This window comes from Danio rerio, chromosome 9, assembly GCF_052040795.2.
Source record: "Danio rerio strain M-AB ecotype USA chromosome 9, GRCz13ab, whole genome shotgun sequence".
Lineage (NCBI taxonomy): Eukaryota > Metazoa > Chordata > Actinopteri > Cypriniformes > Danionidae > Danio > Danio rerio.
In genome coordinates, this window is record NC_141029.1 from 23850367 (window position 1) to 23874312 (window position 23946).

The 23946-nt window shown below is 35.4% G+C and overlaps 1 protein-coding gene and 1 long non-coding RNA gene across 51 annotated transcripts in view; both read right to left on the reverse strand.

Annotated features, from left to right (window-relative positions):
* LOC147842349 (uncharacterized) overlaps positions 1 to 23946 on the reverse strand; it is a 736864-nt gene that overhangs the window by 184466 nt on the left and 528452 nt on the right. The gene's annotated exons all lie outside the window — the stretch shown is intronic.
* Positions 1 to 23946, reverse strand: part of lmo7a (LIM domain 7a) — a 78633-nt gene that overhangs the window by 35305 nt on the left and 19382 nt on the right. For 29 of the 50 annotated variants that reach the window (XM_087266472.1, XM_087266460.1, XM_087266469.1 and 26 more), the window contains 8 exon segments: positions 13723 to 13753; positions 12948 to 13061; positions 11465 to 11660; positions 7999 to 8239; positions 6286 to 6582; positions 5758 to 6039; positions 4724 to 4879; positions 1547 to 2266 (listed from right to left, as the gene is read on the reverse strand). In XM_087266472.1, coding sequence (XP_087122598.1) covers positions 1547 to 2266; positions 4724 to 4879; positions 5758 to 6039; positions 6286 to 6582; positions 7999 to 8239; positions 11465 to 11660; positions 12948 to 13061; positions 13723 to 13753 — 2037 coding nt within the window. 50 annotated transcript variants of the gene reach the window in all.

Genomic DNA, 23946 nt, shown 5'->3' on the forward strand with positions numbered 1-23946 from the left:
AAAATATTTTTGAAGTTCATTTTACAGTTTTTAACAGTACAATCTTCATATTGACAGTTGCACTCTCTATGTAGTGCACTTTGAAATCATTTATGCCATTTTAAACGTATTTTTTAGTAAATAGCTTACTGTAAATTAGGCCTACAACCATTAACAATTTCTCGTATTTATATTTGAGATCAGAATATGTGTTAGCTAAATGATTTTATATGAAATATTCTCAATAATATGTGTAAAGGAAACACAGGCCCTATATGTTCAATTTACATATATTTCAATTAATATGGAAAACGGCTGCATGTTTTTACCAAAACTAATATTGGATTTTTTTTAAAATGTGTGTGCGTCTAAAACAATAAAAGTTGCACAAAATATATATATTTTTTTCTAAAGAAGTTGTTCCTCCAGCCCGGTTAGAGCTTTATCGTGGACGTTTTACATTATAACTAACATGGTTTAAACAATGGATCTGCGACAGGGAATCTACGGTTTCGGGAAACACTCGTCACTATGTCGTTCTTTTCCAAATGATGCATCGTACTATGATAGTTTAGCGTATAGTTCAGAGTTGAACTATCGTAGTACTATCGTAGTACGATGCCGTTGTCAATGTCATAGCATGTCGTTGTTTGGGAAACGCACCCCCAGAGTAGAGGTCTGCATAAATTTCCGAATAAAGTGCGGGAGTGGTCGTTAACAGGTTTAATTTGGAACGGCATCGGGCCATCTAGCAATATCGCTGCCGACTCCCGAGCGAGCGAGCACGCGTATGTAACGTTATGTGTGTGACTGAAACAGCACGAATGAGAGGTGTGTGTGTGTGTTTGTGTGTGTGTGTGTGCACGCGAATGAGAGAGAGAGAGCTTTGTCTGTGTTGTGTGTGTGTGTGTGTTTATACAGACAGCTTGTTATAGGCTGTCTGGACTCTGTATAGCTGGGTGGATTTCGATTTTGTTCTCCCCCTGCTCTTTAGCGGGATCGGGCGTGGCGGTAGAAAACGGGGTGGGTTGGGCACCGGGACAAAAAATTCTGAATATAAGCGGGAGCGGTCGGGTTCGGGCTAAAACCTGGCAGGAGCCAGCAGGAGCGGGATTCAAAATTTAGTCCCGCGCAGATCTCTACCCCAGAGTAGTAGTTGGTAATGTCAGATTCTGAAGAAACACAATGTCTCATGCACAGTATTGTTGTTTTTTATATGCAAAGAAAATCAAAATTCTGTTATCATATCAATGAATTGTATGCATAAAATACTTCTGTTCTTAGTTTTAGTGGCCCAAGACTTTGTGCACAAAATGAACAAACTGAGAGAACAATTTGAAGCCAGCCCAATACAATTTAATATAGAAATCACAACAAATATCTACCTGTTACAGTCATTCATCAAGTGGCAGCCAGGGCTCATGCAAAGTCAAACCTCTGTCAGATTCACAAACATTTGCCATCGCCAGTGCAAGATCACAGTTAACACGAGAATGAGAAAGTACACTGCAGATGAGCTCACGATGACAAGCACACACAGGCATCTCTGCAGGCTCAGAAACCTAACCTCTCCACCATCAGCCTCTTCCGGTAACGCACTCGACTGGCCTCTCTGATGGCCTGCCATTTCTGCATATCATCCTCACTGCAAGACAAAGAAACACCGGCAGCTTTCCTGCCCTCCGTTCCTTGGGTATTTAAAGCTCTCAGCTTCCTAAGCAGCATATCGTCTGTTTTCAGATGCGGTTTCAACTCCGCTTTGGGTCTGCTCTGTCTGGGTTCAGTTGGGTCACTTATCAGCTTGGCCTGCAGTTTAGGTGGTAAAGCCCATGTTTCTGGAATAGGAACAGGGTGGTAGTTATCAGGGGCCCCGGACAGAGGGCGATGGCTGATTTGCTGTTGAACTTTTCTAGAAACCACATCGTCTTTTTCAATGTCAGGATACACGGGTTCGCCCTCGTGACGAGGCTGAATTACCACCGTGACATCTGCCTCTGATCTACGGCGAGGTACAAGGAAGTTTCCATACTTCAGCTTGGCCAGGTCATCGCTCGAGTGGAAGGCATTTGTGCGCCGTGTAAACATATCATCATTTTCCAAATCAGGCAGGATGTCGGCAGAAACGTTGTACGGGTCATTAGGTTGTTCTCGTCCAAGGAGTGGATGCTTTTCACATTTTATGAGTCTGGGGCCAGAGGAGGGATCTGGACTGGGCCAAAAATCAGGTGGCTCAAATTTAGGCAGCCCGACAATCTGCTGAGCAACAGTGAGGGGTTGTGTTTGAGAACTGTGAGTGAATGAAAGAAGAAAAGAGTAAAGAAAGGGTTCAGAACATGCAAGGGAACAGTAGGAGAAGGCAAGTGTAAAAATAACTGCAAGTTAAAAATAGTAGCGCATAAAGCAGGATGCAACTACCCATGTATTATATCAGTATATTACATGCTTCACATCTGTATTGTTACACTTGATTTTGATAGTTAAATATTTTATTTCCGAGATAACAACTCCTGAAACTAATAGCATAAGCTCATCTATGCACAATCATTTTGACCATAAGGGAATAAGCTAAAATGCATATCTATGCTTATTTGTCATCGTTAATTATACGCCGGTTAGTGTATACTCCATCAGCTCCATTCAGCCATTTTCATTTTTGTTAGCTTTCCCCTTAATTAAAGAATAAAAAAATCAGCTCAGAAAATTGTTTTGTGTGTAATGTTTAGATTTTGCGGTAAGTAATAAGCAGAATAAAGTACATCCAGGTTGTTTTTGCAAAGTTACACACAGGCGGACAGCACTGTCAGACTTTATTCTGCAATAACAACCACTTACAGTACATGTATTCTATCCCTTACATAATGTCACAATCACCAGCAATTCAGTCTACACGGATAGCCGGTGATCGTGACATAACATTTGGACTCGATTTGATTTTAAAATAGAAGTATAGAAACGCTCAGCGAAACTATCTTTAAGGATCTGCTATAGCAATGCTATGTCATATTACGACAGTTCATAGCAGGCATGAATAACAAGAACCGTTCACAGGAAAGACAATAACTACATTGTGTTTGAAAAGTAACTAGGCAATATTTACTGGCTACAGAACAAACAGTCTCTAAACAGACAATAGTAAATAGGATTTAATATTTCCCATGCTGATTGTACAGACAACCACCATGGAAGTTAGTTTTAGAAATATGGCTCTTAATAGCATTTTTTTATGATAAATGATAAAGATGTTTCTAAAATCACAAATAAATAACAATAAACAGCATTGCCATCCACAGCACAGCTATAACAGTAACAGTATTGCTTGGAAACACTTTCAGAATGATTTCCCCCTGATGAATATGGATAGCCAGTCAGAATCCATCATGTTTTAAAAAGGCACAGACATTTAAAGCAAAACTGCAGTGTGTGCTTTTAATGTGTAAATGTGCCTTTACAAATTATAATGATGATGTTGTAAAAATTGCACATTTATAAGAATGGGGAAATAACATGCTAGAATGACTTTTCAGCTAATGTATGACATTAACAGACTTTAAAGAGTTTATAATTACTTAAAACTAGGCCCACACAAAATCTGCACACACAGAAATTTGCAGATTTCCGCAGATTTATTTAAGACACTTGCTTTTTTTGCTAATTAAGTTGATCTAATTGCATTTGCATTGTAAACAATAAACAAAAGTTTAAAAAGTTATTATTTTTTATTTCATATACTTCGTTTTTAGTTATGATACTTCCAAAATCTTTCCACATAAATCCACAGGTTTTTAAAAAATTCTGCGCAGAAATAACAAAATCAAATTCTGCAGATTCTGTCTGGCTTTACTTATAACCCTTCATGTCAATGCTTAGAATAAACATAATTTTAACATAAAATTAAGTATAGTTTTATTATTGTAAAAGTGTAGTAGCTTGTTTTTTGTGTCATTTATATAACCACAGTTCAACTATGCATTTTGTTTTTAAGTAGTGTGGACACTAATGTATACTCAACGGTAGTTATTGTTTTTGATGTGAAAGGGTCCTTAACTACCAAAACTGCAACAAAAATCGGGGTTGATATGAATACTTTGATATATTTTTATCTTCTGAAGGCATATAAAAGATTTGTGTGGTGAACAGACTGAAATCAGAAAAATCTGATAATCGACCATTTTATTGGTAAATTAGCTGCTGCTCTCAAATGCAAACAGTGTGCTTGTAATCCGTCAGATTTGTAAGCTGAATCAGCTGTATTTATTGTAAAGGTCAGACTCAAAGGAATGACTAATCATTCAGGAATGTACTGATCCTTTTCTAGAATTCAACCTACTGACTCATTATATAATATGGTCACAGTTGTTTTTAAAGGGAACTGTTTATTGGAGAACTTCACTGGATAGTTTTCTCTTCTCACACAAATCTTACACCTTTTGAAGAGCTTTTGTTTTCTTAATTCTTTTTTTTTACTATGAACCCTATTAAAAGATTTTCACTTTTTTTTTTGGGTGAGCTGCACTTTAAACATGCTTGAATTATGTAACGACTTATATACTGACAGTACGAACCTTCTCATCTCTTCCGTTCGGATACAAAAGCACTTGTTTGGTGAGATAATTAAAGTCAGTGAGGATGATTTTAAATAAAAAAAGACTACATGTTAGTAAGCATCAGTTTATTAGAACACGAGGAGAAGCTGATTGGGGAAGTGGATGTCCATTCCTATGGCATGTAGGGATGTGATAAGGACCTGTGTGTAGAAGTGAGGCTTGGCAGGGCAAGGCCTTCGGGTGAATGGGAGTGAGAGCGAGGGGGTTCAGACTGAGTGCGGGAGAAAGTGGGAACAGAATGCCAGGGATTGACGTCACCGTCTGATTCTTCCGAGGACGAACCTGACTTCTTGTGGCTGGAAAATGTGAGGTGAAAAAGCACAGAGAAAGATACAGAGAAAAAAAGTTAGCAACCCTCACCAGGGAAAAGGCACAGAGAGGTGACAGAAAAGCCTTAGTAATGAAAGTCAATGATCAATAAAGAAACTTCAGGGTTTGAAGTGGCATGCAAAAGAATTTGAACATTTAGGCCATGCTTAAAGTAAAATTGCTCAAAATCAAGGTACAATTAATACACAATTTGCATATTTTATATGTGAGGAAAATTTTAGGCCAAGTTGTTCTGAACTAAGGTGTAGCATCATTTGCTTGCAGATGCCACTTCATGACAAACTGGGGAAGCATAAGGGAGTACTGGAGCATCTATAGAATTATTCGTCAATAATTTTCTAATCAATAAGGACAGTGGATAAAAAAAAACGTTTTTTCTTCAAATCTATTCAAATTGATAATTATTAAAAAAAAAAATAATAATAATAATAATAATAATTATTATTATTATTATATTACTGTTAATACATTCAAATTACATCATTAATTTTAAATATGTATAATATTATTTAAAATATTAAAACCAATTTTTTTTCATTAACAGTTGATAATTATTTAAAAAGAAACAAGTTGTCTATATGATATTAGTATTCAGCTCATGTGTAAAACCCTCATAGCATATTTTAGTAATAAACAGAGCAAGTATTATTATTATTATCCAAATACTGTCCAGTTTTTCTTACTAAATATCTTTAATAATACTAATTATAAATTTTATAATTTAATGGAACCATTAAAACTTTATAATTCCCTCAACTTCCATATATCATGCATGTCTTGGAATTTTTTTTTTTTACTAAAGGTTTTATTTTGTTTCTAGTTTTTTCCTCTGTACTGGACAGACCTGAAACCCTGGATCTTCCTGTACCAAGGCCGACGCTGGGAACCCAGTTTGATCTTGTTGATGTGCGCATCCTCCTCAGGTGTCCAGAATTTGGGCAGAAATTTATCAAAAGGCACCGAGGCAGACAGTTGAGGCATCAGGCCTACTTTACGGGCATAAAGGTCATCTTGAACAGGATCGGCATAGCCAAACTCATCGTCCTCCTCCTCAGACTCATCATAAATGCAGACGTCGGCAGATTCTGGCCTCCTGTAAGTCCTCTGAAGAGACTGTGACTGACTGCTGCTCAAAAAACAGCCATTTTTATTACATACTGCCAGTAATCACTGCACATCACACCATCCATGGCTAACAAAGCACAGCAAACCAAACAAAAATTAAATATTCCAAAAAAGAAAAGGTTGAAAATCAAGCCAAATAATGACATCACGGCAACTCAAAACCAAAAATTGAAGCTCTCCGAAGAAGACCCAAAGTTAGCACTGATAAACTGCAAGCAGATGCGTGTCAGTGATGCCAGTTTCTGACCTGAGATGGGTCATTGTCTGCCGGGGCACATTACTGATGAGCACATGGGGTCTGGTGGTGCATGGGACAGCAGTTGCCTCCAGTGGGCTCATGGGTAAGGCAAAGTTGGTCGGAGCGACAGGAGAAGGGCTGTGAAATCTACGACTAGCGAGGTCATCTAGAACCACATCAGGATCCGGTCGATCTGCATCTGAATCACTGCTGTCATACTCATAAACTGAAGCCTGGTGGGCTGCTGTCTGAGATTTCAACCCGGTCAAAGATGAAGAGTCTGAACCTGCCATTTCAGGACTGGGACTGACCACAAACAATGGTTTCAAAAGCTTTTCAAAAGCACAATAGCAAGAAAGTAATGAAGAAAACAGTCAACTGCATTTAGAGGTTTCATGGTTACTGTAACATCTCACCCAACAAAAGAGGAATTTTATGATAAACATAAATTTTAAAGTGGGCAATAGGGAGACGTTTTGAGAAATGCTCAATCACAACATAGGGATTATGCTGCAATTCAATTTGACCCAAAACACTTACTTTATATGAAAAAGGTTCAGAAAATCTCATTAACAAGGATTAAATTTTACATTCACCGAGTGCCAAATGAGAGTAAAGACTTGCTTTTGCAAGTACATGAAGTATTATAATTGACATTAACTCACCAGTAAATGGCCAATATATTTTTAATCAAGTTGCAAAGACTGTGTTGTAATTAATGTACACAAATGTATAATAAGATGTATGGTAAGAAAAATACTGTGCCAAACATCTTCCTAAGTTCTAATGAGAACAAAGAAGCAATTAAAATACACGTTTCTCTGTATGTGGAAAAAAAATAAATAAAAAAAAATAAAAAAAAAATAATATATATATATATATATATATATATATATATATATATAAAATCAGTAGTAAAATGTTTTTTTTTTATTAATTTAATTATTTTAAGTTAAATATAGTGTATATTATATATATTATATATATATTGACATATATCCTAGGGCCGTTTATATCAAAGTTGATATTTAGTCACACCATGTTGGTGTTTTGTAACCTCTCATTATTACAAAGTGGGTCACAAAGCTTAACGCTCAACTCCCAAATTAGAGGACCAGGACATACACACATTCACTATGGACAATTTTAGCTTACCCAATTCACCTATAGCGCATGTCTTTGGACTTGTGGGGGAAACCGGAGGACTTGGAGGAAACCCACGCAAATGCAAACTCTACAAAGAAATGACAAGTGGCCCAGCCAGTGCTCGAACCAGAGACCTTCTTGTAGTGAGGCAACAGTGCTACCCACTGCGCATTGACTGATAAACGAACACATACATTTTTTTTTTAATAATATTTGTCTGCCCAATTTATTCTGCATATTTATAATGAAAAAACAAACAGATGATAGGTTTGGCAAAAAGTAATTTTAGACCTTGTTGCTTAGCCTAAGATATATTTTGGAAATCTTTTGACAATTTCTCATTTAGAGTCAAGAACATGCACGCAAAACTGTCTTTTTGTTCAGAAAAACATCTGAAGATTAGAGAAATACCCAATTAGTTTTTTCCATTTCATTGCTTTCTAAGAAATATTGTTTTTTCTCATTAGAGAAAGACCAAATCCACACTTTCCACATCATTACTGGTCACCTTTCTACAATGTATACTTTAACAAATGCCCCCTTGAATCTCTGAAGTGCAGATTTGCATTACTGTACCTAGTGAAAGTGCCGTCATCTTCTGTGAACATAGGGCTTGCCCAGCTTCTTCTGCTGTCTTCATTTCGCTCTGCACGTTTCTTGCGTAATGGTGCTGGAACATAGCCGGACTGCTTGTCCCGTGATGGGAGAAACTGATTGAACTGAGTAGTAGTCTTAGGTGCTATGACCTGTGAACGGCGGTACTCCTTATTGTCTGCCATGGTGAAGCTCAGATCTGCTTCAGGGTCACTGCCACAACCTAAAGAAACAGCACAGAGAGCCTGTGGGTGAGGCTTTTACACACACGATTGTTTTTTTTCCTGGCTGGAATTTTTGCAGTTTTTATAATGAGGTAATGATATTTTCTAACTTATAACTCTAAAACTTACAGAGTGTAAACGAATAAAGATCTTCATAGAGATGTAATTTAATATATTCATGAAGCTGTGTTCTTATGACGAAGGTCAAATGACCTGTCCTTAAAGTTTTCCACAGCTGTACATTTGACAGTTTTTTAAGTGCATATTTAAAACACACATAAAAATAGGTGGATGGAAGCTACTGTCCACGGTAGAAGCCACTACAATATTTTACTTTTGGGAAAAAAATGTACAGATTTGTTAAGGCCATGTGAAGTAATTTATTCAATGCATGAAGCTTAAAGATTTATTTTGCTTTCTGGATTTTTTTAAAATCGTTTTACTGTTTATTTTGTTATTAAACATTTAAAAAGTTTAAAATCTCTTTTTGCCTTAGTGTAAATTATTTCATGTTAGTACTTTTTATTGCAATTTTTATCTCAATAGACAGTGAATTTACATAACTAATAACACAACATGTACAAAAGTAGCAAACATTACATGCTTTCATTAATCTGTACAGTATTTACAGCATGTACTGCATAGCTTAAGGCTCAGAAAATTCTTAAAATATAATTTTATTCTACATTTTTTTAAAGGAAAATGGATGTAGTTAGGTGTAGGTAGGTTATATAGGTGGCTGCAATTTCTGTAAGAGATCAAACCACAGCCAGGTAAGGAAAAGAAGTGTAAAAGTAACTCAAAGGTAATATAATGCACTACTTTCCATAAAAAGTAAATAAGTAACACATTTTATTACTTTTTTCGTTTTCTGAAGAAACCCCTCATACACCCAATCTTCCCCCTTTTCTCTTTTACCAGGGCGAGCTCTCGAAAACTACCTTATCTTGTACCCCCTTACATGCTTTTTAAGGCTCCTAGGTTTAATTATCTTTAAGCTCAGGGTTCTCTCCTGGGACAGCATGCCAAACTAGCTAATACAATTAAGCAATATCTAAGTGTGAACTCTTGAAATGATCATTAATTCAGTAAACACTGCGGCTCAAAAGTTTGGGGTTAATGCATTATTTTATTCACGTGTCCTCCAAAATATGAAGCATCATTACAATTTGTAAACTGTGATAAAAATAGTGTCTCCTAAGCTCCAAGAAAGAATCAGCACATTAAAATTACATGATTTGTAGCATTTTACATTGAAAACTGGAAAACTGAAATGCTATTTCAAGATTTAAAAATATACTGAAACCTCTCATTCAGCAATATTCTGAAATGTCTTAATTGTCCTAATATTTGTACTGTTCCCCCAAAGTTCACACATACACATATTTCTCAGTAGTAAACATGTCAGTGGGAAGCAAGTGACTCATTGGCGAGTCAGTGGGGAAAACGAAAAAATGTCTCACTGGGGTGAACGTAGACAGTCCAGAGCACTAATTATATGAGTAGATAATTACATCAGCACCTTTCGCGTGAGCTGCAATTGAGCCCCTGGGACTATGATTGAGTAGAAAGATGCTAATGTCACTGAAATGCAACCATGTAGAAGTCTATGAGCGATGGTGGTTTGCACTTTCCATTAAAACATCCTCTGCTGACGATCAAATAGCAAAATAGAGCTCATGACAAAAGCTTAATGGATCCACTAGAGGGCACCAGGCTTTAGATTTGACAGGCAAAAGTTAAAGGGGACATGCCAGTTTTCTTAAAATGTAAAATAAAAAGTCAGTGTCCCCAGAACATGTCTGTGAAGTTTTAACTTAAAATACCAAACAGATCATTGATTACAGCTCCCCAAAATCTCCCCTATGTGGATGTGAGCAAAAATATTCCTATTGGAAGAAAATGAGCTGTTGCTGTCCAGAAGAGGGTGGAGCTTAAACATGTTATTCTGACACTCCAGAAACAACAAAAGAAGCAACTCTCATGCAGCAAATAACCATGACCATGAGCGTACAGAATAAGCAGTGGAAAAATGTTCCTTTCAACATCACTAGGTGAGTGAAATCTGAGTGGCTTGTGTTTCTACATATTGCAGAAAAAGAGTGTCCATTTTCACATTTTCTGGGTAGGAACATGTAGCTGGGACTAAAGTCAAATTTTCATGATAACTCCTTTTTAATTAATAGGTTTTAATAAATAAGCTAAAGTGTTATTAATTAATTAATTAATTTACTTATTTACATTACACAGCTCTCTGGAGCTCTCTGCTCTCAGCTCTCTACTTGATTCTGATTGGTTTCTGATTAGATTCCAAGGTATGTTATTCCCAGATAACATCTGCCAAAATATACAATATAAACAATATCACAGGCTCATCCGGGTACTATGAATCATCTTACATATTTATATATATGTATATCAGTCACAGCTTTGTTGGGCATTATCATTATCTTAATATGCAATATATATGCAATATGCAAGTGAGTGAGGGTTTTATGTTTAATTTTAAGAGTTAAATTATTAAATTATTTCAACTCAGATAAATGTTTTTTGTCTAATTGTTTACTTCTGTTGCAAGCAGCTGTGTGTAATAAGCAGGATAATGTAGATATGGTTGGTTGTTTTCGTTGAATAAAGTCTAAACAGTAATCAGCAGCCCAACACAGATGATGTGTATTAGATGTACATTAACCATTACTTAAAATTAATTATTCAGTCATTCAGTTTTCTTCGGCTAAGTCCTGTTATTCATCAGGGGTCACCACAGCAGAATGAATCGCCAACTATTCTGGCATATGTTTTACGCAGCCAATGTCCTTGCAGCTGCAACCCAGTACTGGAAAACATCCATACATGCTCTTTCATAGAAATAAACTATGGCCTATTTAGTTTATTCAATTCACCTATAGCGCAAGTCTTTGGACAGGGAAATCAGAGCACCCAGAGGAAGCCCACATGAACATGAGGAGAGCATGTAATCTCCACACAGAAATGCCAACTGACCCAGCCGGGACTTGAACCAGCAACCTTCTTGTTGTGAGGCGACAGTGCTAACCACTGAGTCACCATGTCACCCATACAAAAACTGAACTGCACATTATTCTTTCTTTTTGACTTTTTTTGTGTAAAATGACACAAAATAAAGCATCCAGCTCCAGCTTTAATTCATCAACTTATCTCAAAAAGTCAAGCTAGAACACACAAGAGAGACTGAAGAGTCTTACCCTCGCTGCTGCCTTTGAGTGTGGCGTCTGAGGATGTGCTATAGGTCCTGGAGCCCAGCGAATTGAGGCTGTCTAGAGAGTCTTCTCTCCTGTGTCCGGCCCGCAGCGGGAAGAGCTCTTCTCTCTCTGAGTACCAGCTATCTGGATAAGAGCGGTTTGGCACACTGGCCCGCAGTGATGTGCAATCCTCTAGAGCCTGTCGAGCACAAGGGTGTGAGTGTGAGGGAGATGGGCCGACACACACAGCAGGCACAAGGGAACAACACAAACAACAAACACAGCACACAGACTTGATCAGTGCACAAACACGGGCTTACTCATAAGAATCGTCTGTTTCTTCAATTGTTAGTCATGATAGTAGGGCCAGTCTTGTAATTGTACAATAACAGACATTAAATTACAGAAATTTCCTTAAATTAACATTTCTGGTAAAATTCTGTAATATAACCTCTGTTATTTTACAGTAAAGTTCTGTAATTTAACGGCCGTTATTTTACAGTTCTCAAAAAAATCTGTAATTTTATTTCCGTTTATTTCCGGCAGCTGGGGTGCCGGAAATAAACGGAAATAAAATTACAGATTTTTTTTTTTAAGTGTAGCCTTCCAATGCTAACAAGATACATACAAGAATTATGTCAGTTAAAGGTAACCAAACTTCTAGTAATCAAAATAATGAACACTGCATACAAACTGAAGAGGGCTACCTGTGTCATGTAAACATTTTACTATAATTAAGTCTTTATATTGCAAATAATCACAATATTGGGAAATAATATAATTATATATAATATACATGCATAATATATGTATATATAATATACATATATATGAAATAATCACATTAATGATCCACATGTCAAGTGGTCAAAACATTTCTCATTTAAGTTACTTAAGATATTAAGTTTTATTTAAAAAAAAAATGGATCTACATTAAAGAAAACAACCAGCATAAAGTAACTCATGTTTACTTTTTTGTTTGACTAGATATCCTACACTGTAAAAATAATATGATCAAATAGTCCTCACAGCATATGTTTTAGGTCATTTTAACAGATTCAAGTTAATCTTAATCTTAATCTAAATTAATCTTGTTCTAACTTAATTTTATAAGTTATGCCATCATCTTTAAGCCAGTTTAAAATAATATAAGTTTAAGGGACTCATAAAGTTAAGGTCAAATTAAGGGCACCAGGTTTTTTTTTTACAGTGTAATCAATTCTGCCTTTTAAATAAATGTATTTCAATCTAAGATTGTTGTTTGCACTTGAAAACAGACAGAACAGCCCTTTATGAAGTGTATTTAGTAGCTATGAGCCCAGCATACTGCATTCCTAGCAAGATATCTTAAATACCAGAGAGGATGTAAAAAAAGATTTACATGGCAAGCTACTCTAAAAGAATCAGTGGTATTCAAACAAACAATATAAGTTCTGAGAGTAAATACTAGAGGCAAATAGCACACAATGTCAGTATTATATCTTACCTTATATAGTGTGGTGCCAAGTAATCCCTCGAAAGCCTTCAGTTTTAGGTAAGGTCCATTATAAAATGGATCAGCATGTGCCTTTCTGCCCAACCAATATATGGTGATTAGAACCTAAGATACAAAGCAACACATTAGTATACTATTAGTACATATGTTGCAACAAATATACTGTTTAATGATAAAATTAAAGGCTGATTGCAAGCTGCAACACACAATGAACTAGATAAAAAAACCAAAATCAGCATATTAAAGTTAAGAAAAAGGGCATGCAAGAGTAATGGCATCTAAAAATGAAACTTTGCCATAACATGAACACATTAAAATGAGAAACTATAGTAAAATATAAAAACAGAGCAAACAATTTTTTTTACTTCAAATTGCAATAATGCCTCAAAAGATTACTTTTAAAAAACAATCTGATTAAATGCTTGATGTATTTATATTGTGGGTTTGTTTCTCTCAAATCCACCAATATTTTATTTAGACATTCGCTCCAGACACTCATGTATCCAGACAATCTTTTGGCCCCTGCATTTGCTTTCTAGAGCTATAATTGAGATTTAGAAGAGGCCTCTTAAAATGCTTCTCTGATATAATGCCACAGTGCTACTTTAAGAGATAGGCAGACAACCACAAACCACAATGTGGAAGCTGTAAAATGAGCATTTTATTAGACGCCACAGGAAAAAAGCAAGACTCCTAAGCCTCACAGAATATTGCAAATGAGCAAATTAGGGCATAAACATGATTTAACATCAGCATTGCCACTTACATTTTTGAGCCTCCTGCTGCTCTCCTGGTGCCTGTAGGGGAGAAGAGGTGTTTTGGTTAATCGCTCACAGCCTGGGAAAAGTACAATAAAAGAACAGTGGGCATGTTTCGGGTCTCTGTGTGCACTGGTGAATGAGCTAGAAGGTGAAAGCACAATCCTATCAGGCCAGCTCCCAGTGGCTCTATACAAAAGAACACACACTGAAAACATGCACTGACAAACATGATATAAAGACCTGATGAACAACAGAAAAACAACCCTGTTTTTAAATAGACCACATTTTTTATTTTAGAAATGCAAGAAACAATGCAAATGCTGAAGATGTATATGCATTTAATGCTCTGTGTACTGTACTGTATGTTCTACTCATATGGCACCACTTTGTTCTTGATTGGTTATTTATGAGCATTGTCACCAAAGGTTGAGACTATACAGGGTCACAATAAAAATACCACAATCCTCTATGTAAAATGTCAATGGCATCTTGAACTTAAGATCCCTGACATCCTGCTGCTGTGTGCAACAAAGTAAGGTATTTCCTTCTCTGTTGTTTTGACCAAAGAGATTATATAATACCTGCACCGTTTCCTCAATAAGGGACCCTTTATGAGAGTTAACATGTATGCCATCATTATATTTAGTTAAGGAATATGTTTAGAGAAATCATCTTGTGTTTGATATAATGTATTTTAATAAATGGCCTCAATGCTGTTAAATGCAGTATAATAGTCATTATAATTGTTTTGCTCTTTAAATGTCTGTTAGAAATAGTAGACCATCTGGCTAACTTTGGATTACTTACTTCAACATACAAGAGTTTAATTACATAGTTTGAAAATTACACTCAAAAAATATTTTTTTACTGCTTGTTCAAACTAATTTAAAATGAGCTGAATCAACAAACTTCTTGAATGTTTTTGGAACAACCTAATACTTTTATGCTCCATTTAAATTTGTAAGAACAATTAAGTTACTTTAATGAAGCAATTCATGGAACCCAGTTTTTTTATAGTGTAGGATGGTCAGTTAGGGTTAGGTAAATAAGTTAGGGTTAGTTAATAAATTCATTATTTAATGTATACTGTATTAGTGAATATAAAGCAATGTTTTCGATTTCTTTTAAACATTACTAAATAAATTTGGAAACCTGTAGTAACTATATTTACTTTCAGCCCACTAACCTCAATTAAGTTTTGACCCTTCAAGTTTGGGCACCCCTGCTGTTTTATGTATTGTCAGAGATGCGGCTAATTCATATGAAGTTTATTTGTTGTAAAAGGAGGCATGCCTCCGAAATCCATTCTAAACCCAACCATCATTTGACATAAATGAGATTGTACAAATGTACACAAACTAGCCAATTAATCAAAATGTTACAACCTGCAGTGAGATTGCGTTATTGGGGTATTTATTATCATAGGTTAAAGACTGACTGAATTCCTCAAGTCATGTTGGATTGCAACCACAGTTATGAGCTCCTCTTCATATGTTCCATGTTTTATGTGGTTATAGATAAATCAGTAGTACAGTAGCACATGCCTGGCCTGCAGTATTGGGAGCATTTAATGACACTAAAGTGACTGACAGCACCTGCGCTGTACATACTGTACCATCCTTTCAGTCCCTACTGACATCTATAGAGCACCTTTTTCCAGCACTAACAATACTCTCCAGAGTGAATACAAATACATTTTTGGCTGTGACAGTCCTGTTGTAAGATTTATGACAAGAAGAGTGATTCTATGATGTGTGTTTTTAAAGCCGGTGAACCTGTATGACATGTTCATCTCGCTGAATAAAGGCGTTCACTGCTCCCGATAACAACAATTTATTGCTCCAATAAAAGTCGTAAGAGGAAAAGAAGACTGTGTCTGCCATCAGAACAAAGTCCACATTTACAAAGCTGCTGGAAAAAAGTGTCAAGAACATTCAGCCTGAAACGCTTGTTACCTAATGATAATTTATGAGCCCTGAAAAAGCCAAAGGATTCTTTGTTGGGGTGAAAAAATAGATGGAAGGGAACTTTTATTTTGGGAGCCACAAAGAATTATTTTGGTTTCGTGGGATCAGATGTTCTCTCACATGAATATGAGCCTTTATTTATCACCAATCCTTTTTTTTTTTTTTTGAGGTGTGTGTGGGGGAGATCATAAGATCATGTTGTTTTATATGGAGAAAGATTTGATCTTGAAAAGGAAAGCTTAATCAGCAAAACCAGCATTTCTAAACAAATCTGAACAATGGGAAAATTATAGTTCTGCCAACATTTATTCATTCTGTTGTCAAAGAAAAGTTCAAAACTGTCTACGGTAAAGTTTTGTCTTCTGGGAAATACAAAATAAATACACTTTGAAAAATAAATCAGACCCCTTTCATAACTACAACAAATGTGACCTACAGATTTTAAACATCAAGAAGGATGCAAAGATGCCATAAAAGAATAAAACTATCATAAAGGTAGACATTTACAACTACATTTGGATTCTTTCTCACAAAAAGCTTTAACATTACTTCACAAGACAAGTGAACATGATATATCTAATACTTTGTGTTGTTGTTGTTGCAATCATACCAAAAAGAGGCCAGAATATTTATTGTAAAACTTACATTTACATTCCCGAATATTAAATATTGATAGGTTGGGTTGGTGAACAGGCTATTTATATTGTTAACACAGGGTTACAGTGTGATAAAAAAAGTGCATTTGTGTTCAACAGGCGCTCTTGGCACACTTTAATACTTCGTCCTTTAGTGAAAGAACTGTGGCTGGAACATTCCAACAGCAACAGCTCATTTTTCTACTCAAAACCCTGTCAGACATAATCAGAGACAAATGCTTTTCAATGGGGTCTCTATTCACACATCAGACTTTAAATGCTTTGAACTAATGTGTCTAAACAAGTACAAGACTGCGTCAAATTGCCTGTAATCACCCGTCTGTTCCCAAGGCAAAAAAAAAAAACCTTGTTTGAGCTAATGACTGTTTGTGAGGATATGATGTTTTCGATGTTATACTCTCACAAAAGGCGACATCAAGCCAATGCATTCTTAATTTTTCATGCAAAATGAACTCAGAAACTAGGATACATTCGCCAAAGCTGTTTTTCAGACATTTTTAGGGCCTGATGATACAGTCTTAGCAGGTCACTGTCATAAACAAAACAGTACTGGTCTGTGGGAAAGTTGCACTGACATTTAGGATGTGTTGAACCAAACAATTAGTGTATGTGTGATTATTGCACTGGATCATTTCAAAGCAGAGCACAATAGAAAGTTCTGAATTAGATTGTGCTGCAACCCTCCAAACAATGTTCAAACCACAGAGGCTCATAAAGATGTGGTAGAGGAAAAAAGTCTGTAATCGAGATTAAATATATATCGCCTACACACAAGACCTTAAATTAACATTCTCCAAAGTGAAACAGGGTTGGTCATAGGTTTATCATTAACATTAAAATCAAAAAAATTGTACTGGAGTTATACAGGTATATATTCAATACAATGCGATCTTTGTCCTGAGCAGCTCATTTTGAATGTGTTTTTAGATTGGTTCATAAACTTGAGTCGCATACATGATTTTCAAGTTTGTAATGAGAAAGAATTCTCATTACAAGAAAAAAATAAAAAAGTTTGCATGTGGCTATCTGTCAAAACAAAAGCTCATGGATTAAAAGAAATAAAAATAAATGCTAGTTTTTAAAAGTTTGCTGTTATATACAATCACAATGACAATAATAATACATTTAAATGATTAAAATCTATTTAATAGTGCTGTATTTCTGTTTTTAAAATAATGAATAATTAAAAGAATGATAAAATAAAATAAAACAAAATAAAATAAAGTAAAAATATTTATGAAATAAAATAAAAATAAATAAAACAAAACAAAATAATAAAATAAAATAAAATAAAATAATCAAATGAAATAATAAATGAATAAAAGAAAAAAATAATAAAACAAAAACAAACATCAAATAAAACAAAACAAAATAATAAAATAAAGTAAATTAAAATAATAAAATAAAATAATAAAATAAAAGATGAAAAATAAAATAAAGAGAAAACAAATAAAAACAATAATAAAAAATAATTAAAGAAAACAAAACAAAACAAAATAATAAAATAAAGTAATATAAAATAAAAAATAGTAAAACAAAACAAAATTAAACAAAATATAAAAAAATTAAAACAAAAAATATCTAAAATAAAAATAAAAATAATACAAATAAAATAAAAAATACAGTCTACACATTGTGCTTACACAATTTGTTCTGCTTGTCACCAGCCTTTGGCATTGCCAAAAATAGTATACATATTTAGGCCTTACCTACACTTGATCTAAACTACATGCCTAGCCTCACAACATCCACAACATACTTCTAATTTTTGTAAAAATATTTCATCCATTTTTCACATAAAAAATCAAGTTCATAAAGGGTTGGCGAAGACCTGCCAATCCCTTTTGAGAAAACAATTAAATGACACAGTGACAACAGGCAGGCAGATTCATGACACACCAACACCCCTCATTTATAAAGCCCAACATTAAAGGGTGTGTGTGCATAGCTGGGTCATTAAGACCTCACAGCCCTGTTCAGTGACATTCAGCGGGTAAAGAATGTTCCTGGTTTCACAAACGAAAGCCACTAATAATTACTCATGTCAGCTTGCATCAATCGCTCTTTGTGTTTTGGCTTCTTCGCTTTCAGCTCCATCATACAACATAAACATTTCAATGGAGGAAATGGCTTCCATTGAGTTAACGTCTCCCCAAAGACTTGATGCATTCTTATCTGATTCACCAGCCAAAATCCACACGTAAATATTGTAAGCGTATAATCTTGGTGTGATGAGCAAGTACCGCACAAACGCAGCTCTTGTTTGTCTGCTTATGGCTAGGACAATTAAGCAATTCACAATCTACCACTGATGCCATCCAGTGCCACACGCCATTGAGCAAATGACATATTCATTCTTTCACAACCTTTATAATGAAAACACTATACAAGTCACAATGTAAATCTTTGATTCTATAAACTTTTGATATACAACAGTGTAGCAACAACACTCTTTTACTGACCTGAACTGACTTAAGCAGCTGTGAGAAAACAACAAGTTTCCAGTGTTTTTCCTTTATGGTACATTGAGCTATTACAGTAAATTGTATATTGTACCAAAATATCTGGAGGGCAATCTCATACAAAGCATGTGAATGTACTGAAAGAATCGCTTTTTAAAGAGATGTTTATGTGTGAATCAGTTCAGCTAGAGCATTAGATGATGAGATATACAGTATGATGAACAAGAACAATATTGTTACTGCACCACAGTTACTTTTTACAATCTTTAATATTTAAATGGAATTACCTATAGTCCGTCATTATGACCACTGTACAATACAAACAATGCTGGGACAAACCCAATTGTTGTGTTAAAGTTTTTAATTATTCTTAATTATTAATTTTCTCATTCATTTTAGTTTATTCTTTTATTCCACAGCAGAATAAACTACCAACTATTCCAGCATATGTTTTACATAACGGAGGCCATTCCAGCCGCAACCTAATATTGGGAAAAATCCATACACACTCATTCACACACACACTCATACACTTTGGCCAATTTAGTTTATTCAATTCACCTATAGCGCATGTCTTTGGACTGTGTGGGAAACTGGAGCACCTGAAGGAAAACTCATGAACAAGGGGAAAACATGCAAACTCCACACAGAAATGCCAACTGGGCCACCCGGGACTCAAACCAGCAACCTTCTTGCAGTGAGGTGACAGTGCTAACTACTGAGCTATCAAGCCGCCCTATTTTTTAATTCTTATTAAATTATTTGCTATTATTTTTATTACAAATTTAACCCAACAGTTGGGTTCCTCCATCTCTGACCCAAATTATTATTTTTCTTTACTGTGCAGAATATTAAAAAGCAATTTTAATCACTTTTATGAACTACTGGAATGCAGAAAGAGATAAAATTCTTTATCAATAACATTATGTAATCACTAACATGGCAATATATTCACTGGAAAAGACAGTAATAAAACACTAACAAAGTTCACACAGCTAGCAGGATTTCACCATCTACGATGACAAGAAATGAAACTGTCACAGATGATTCACAGCTAGTCATATAGTGGTCATCTACAGACCAATACATAATCCATACCATGATAAATTTTTGTCATGTGCTTATGAGAATATATATTTATGAGAAGAAGCTGGATGGTAATGCATTTAATACATCCTGCATTTAAACATTAATAATACGCATGCTAAGTACATGGACAAAACAGGGATCATGTACATCTCAATCACATTTTATTTTAAAAGGTAAGGTTTTAAAAACGCTGTCCAGAAATGTCATTTAGAGTAAAATGAACTTCAAAGATGTAGCTTTAAATTAAAATAAAATGTAAACTTGTACTAAAACACCAAAAACAAACAAAAAATTTGGTAATAATATAAATGCAGTTATATATTTATTTTATTTTTCAAAAATAAAAAACACAAGTAAAAAACATTTATTAATATTATTGTAAATAATTAAAAACATAATAAAATAAAAAGCATAAAAAATAACAGTTCCTGGTCTTAATCAAACAAATTATTTACTCAAAATATTTATAAAAATTAGATGACGCAGTTTCGCAGTAGGTAGTGCTGTCGCCTCACAGCAAGAAGGTCGCTGGTTCGAGCCTCGGCTGGGTCAGTTGGCATTTCTGTGTGGAGTTGCATGTTCTCTCTGCGTTCATGTGGGTTTCCTCCGGGTGCTCCCGTTTCCCCCACAGTCCAAAGACATGCGGTACAGGTGAATTGGGTAGGCTAAATTGTCCGTAGTGTATGAGTGGATGTGTGTGTGGATGTTTCCCAGAGATGGACTGTGGCTGGAAGGGCATCTGCTGGGTAAAAGCATGCTGGATAAGTTGGCAGTTCATCCCACTGTGGCGACCCCAAATTAAAAAAAGGGACTAAACCGAAAAGAAAATGAATAAATGAATTAATTAATAAAAATGTATTTATTCTGACCAATTTATTCATTCATTCATATTCCTTCAGCTTAGTCCCTGATTTATGAGGGGTCACCTAACTTATCCAGCATATGTTTTACGCAACAGATGCCCTTTCAGCCAAAAACCCAGCACCATGCTGGGAAAAACCCATATACTCTCTCATTCCCATACACTCATTCATTCATTCATTTTCTTGTTGGCTTAGTCCCTTTATTAATCCGGGGTCGCCACAGTGGAATGAACTGCCAACTTATCCAGCACGTTTTTACACAGCGGATGCCCTTCCAGTCGCAACCCATCTCTGGGAAACATACACTCAAACATTATAGCCAATTTAGTTCATCCAATTCACCTATACCACATTTCTTGGACTGTGGGGGAAATCTGATCACATGGATGAGACCAATGCAAACACAGGGAGAACATGCAAACTCCACATAGAAATGTCAACTGGAACTTTAACCACTCAAACCAGTATTTTAGTGGATGTCTTGTGTAATTTATTGCCCAACGTATTACAAAAGTCATTACAAAAATGGTAATAACAGGGCACATTTTAATGTATAGGGAAAACATTTCACTCTTAATTATACTTTTAATGTTTTAATATAATGTTGATCATGTTTACTGGCAGACATAAACAGGCCATCCAACTGAGCAGCTGTCATGGTGAAAGAACTGCCCAAGGGACAGATGACCTGAAGTTGTTTCCCTCGCTGAGACACTTGCTTTTCATGGATTGATGAGTAATAATGAATGCAGGCCCTGCTTATCTCAAGCCTGCCAGCAATAGCCTGCAATATCTCCTCACGTTGCCCTCTGTGTGACTATGAACATTTGCCATCAAACTCCACAAGGGCTATAAACCACAGATCTGTGTGAGAGATCTGAGAACTTTAATATGGCATGCAAACTATGCCCTCTCACTTCAGAAAGTTTACTGCCATCTGTATTAGCTGAAACGGGAAAATGCCTATATTACTTCAGAACACAAAAATAAAGTGTGGCAGTTATAAAAAAGAAATGACTGCTGAAAAACAAGGCCTACTAAATATCAGAGTTGAACAACGCTGATCAAATATCATCTAGTTTTCAACCAGCATACAGTTAGCACATGCAAAATATATGGTTTACACAAACCCACAACAGAAAACAAGCTACAATGATAGCATTCTTGTTGTGTACAGGATGTAAACACCAACATGTTCCTAAAGTATATAGAGTTACACCATGAGGACGAAGCAGAAAACAAGCTAAAAAAAGTAACAAGAATCCTATCACCGCTGCACTTCATCTAGTGTCAAAAAGCGACCTGTCAATTCTAAAATTAGAAACCCTGGACCACTTCCGACAAATGCCTGTCAGTGGACACAGATAAACCCTCACACTCGGCTATAAACACACACCCTCAGACGTATACGAGTGCGGTAAGTGATAATAATGATAGCCTATGGGGACTGGATGAGTCCTGTTTAATCAGAGCCTCAGTATGTTTCTATGGTAGCGAGGGTGTGGTGTGGTAACCGTCATGTAGCAAGGCTTCATTGTTTAATCTCGGCCCACAGGTTTGTGTCTGATGGCACTGTCACTTCTACTGAGCCAACAATGACAGGCCAGGCAGAAACACCAAGCCTTCCTTCACCATATTCAAAGCAGTCTTATCAATATGGGAAGGATGATTTCAGCCATTTGAATCATTACTAATTTGTGTGTGACGTGATGCAGATATGTCACAGTTCTCCGGCACACAGCAATAATTTGTGCTGGACTAGTTTGAGCCAGAGCTGAACACACCTTAGTCAAATGAGGCAGTTCACAAAAGGATTGACTATCAGAAGACACAGGAAATGCAAACAGCCCACTAAATGAATTAATCAACCACACAGATCTTTTTTGATTGTTCCAAACTTAGTTATTTTGATACAATAAACATATTTTAATTTTTTTTTTTAAACCGTACTGAAAATCTTGATATATTTTCCTCAAATTGTTTTTATACTACCAATTAAACTGAATGAGGACTGAAGCTTCCAAAATATCTGTAAACAGCAATTATTTTGACAAAATAGTCGTCTGTATTAGGAATGTACAGATCCGATCACGTGATCAGAAATCGGGCCAGATCACGCTGTTTTAGGTCCAATCAGAATAGGATGTTACCTCCCAATCAGGACTCAAATATATATTTATACACAGTTGAAGTCAGAATTATTAGACCCCTTATTTATTTTTTCCCTTAACTTCTGTTTAACGGAGAGAAGATTTTTTCAACACATTTCTAAACATAATAGTTTTAATAACTCATTTCTAACAACTGATTTATTCTATCTTTGCTATGATGACAGTAAATATTATTTTACTAGATATTTTTCAAGACACTTCTATACAGCTTAAAGTGACATTTAAAGGCTTAACTGGGTTAATTAGGTTAACTAAGCAGGTTAGGGTAATTAGGCAAGTTATTGTACAACGATGGTTTGTTCTGTAAACTATCGAAAAAATATTTAGCTCAAAGGGGCTAATAATTTTGAACTTAAAATAAATCATAAAAAAATAAAAACTGCTTTTATTCTAGCTGAAATAAAACAAATAAGACTTTCTCCAATAGAAAAAAATATTATCAGACATACTGTGACAATTTCCTTGCTCTGTTAAACAACATTTAGGAAATATTTTAAAAAGAAAACAGAATTCAAAGAGGGCTAATAATTCTGACTTTAACTGTTTATGCATATATTCTCATTATTTATTATTATTAATTTATTTTTTGACACATAGAGTTATGCGGTGGCACAGAGTTGGACCTCTTTCTTGACTTCACACAGAAACAGCAACACGTGTGGCATGACACTTTGTTGCAGAGATGCTATTGGTTAAATGCTGGCAAAGTAGAACACTAGAGCAGCTTGAAGCGGAAAGCGCGAGTATGTCTTCAGTGTTGAGGTATTATAAAGTTGATGATGTCAACATTGCCATAGGAAACTGTGAGAAATGTAAACTTGGGATTGCTTGCGGGTGTTTTAAGTTGAGGTGCTATTTGTTTTTATATAATTTCTTTTCATATTTATTGTTTCTCTAAAATCCAAAAGTGAATAATTGATGTTATTTAATACTAGATTGTTCAAGCTACCTCACAGAAGTACTCTGTTTGTTAACAGAGTTGTTGAATGTTACAATAAGGTGAATTAAATAAAAAATAAGA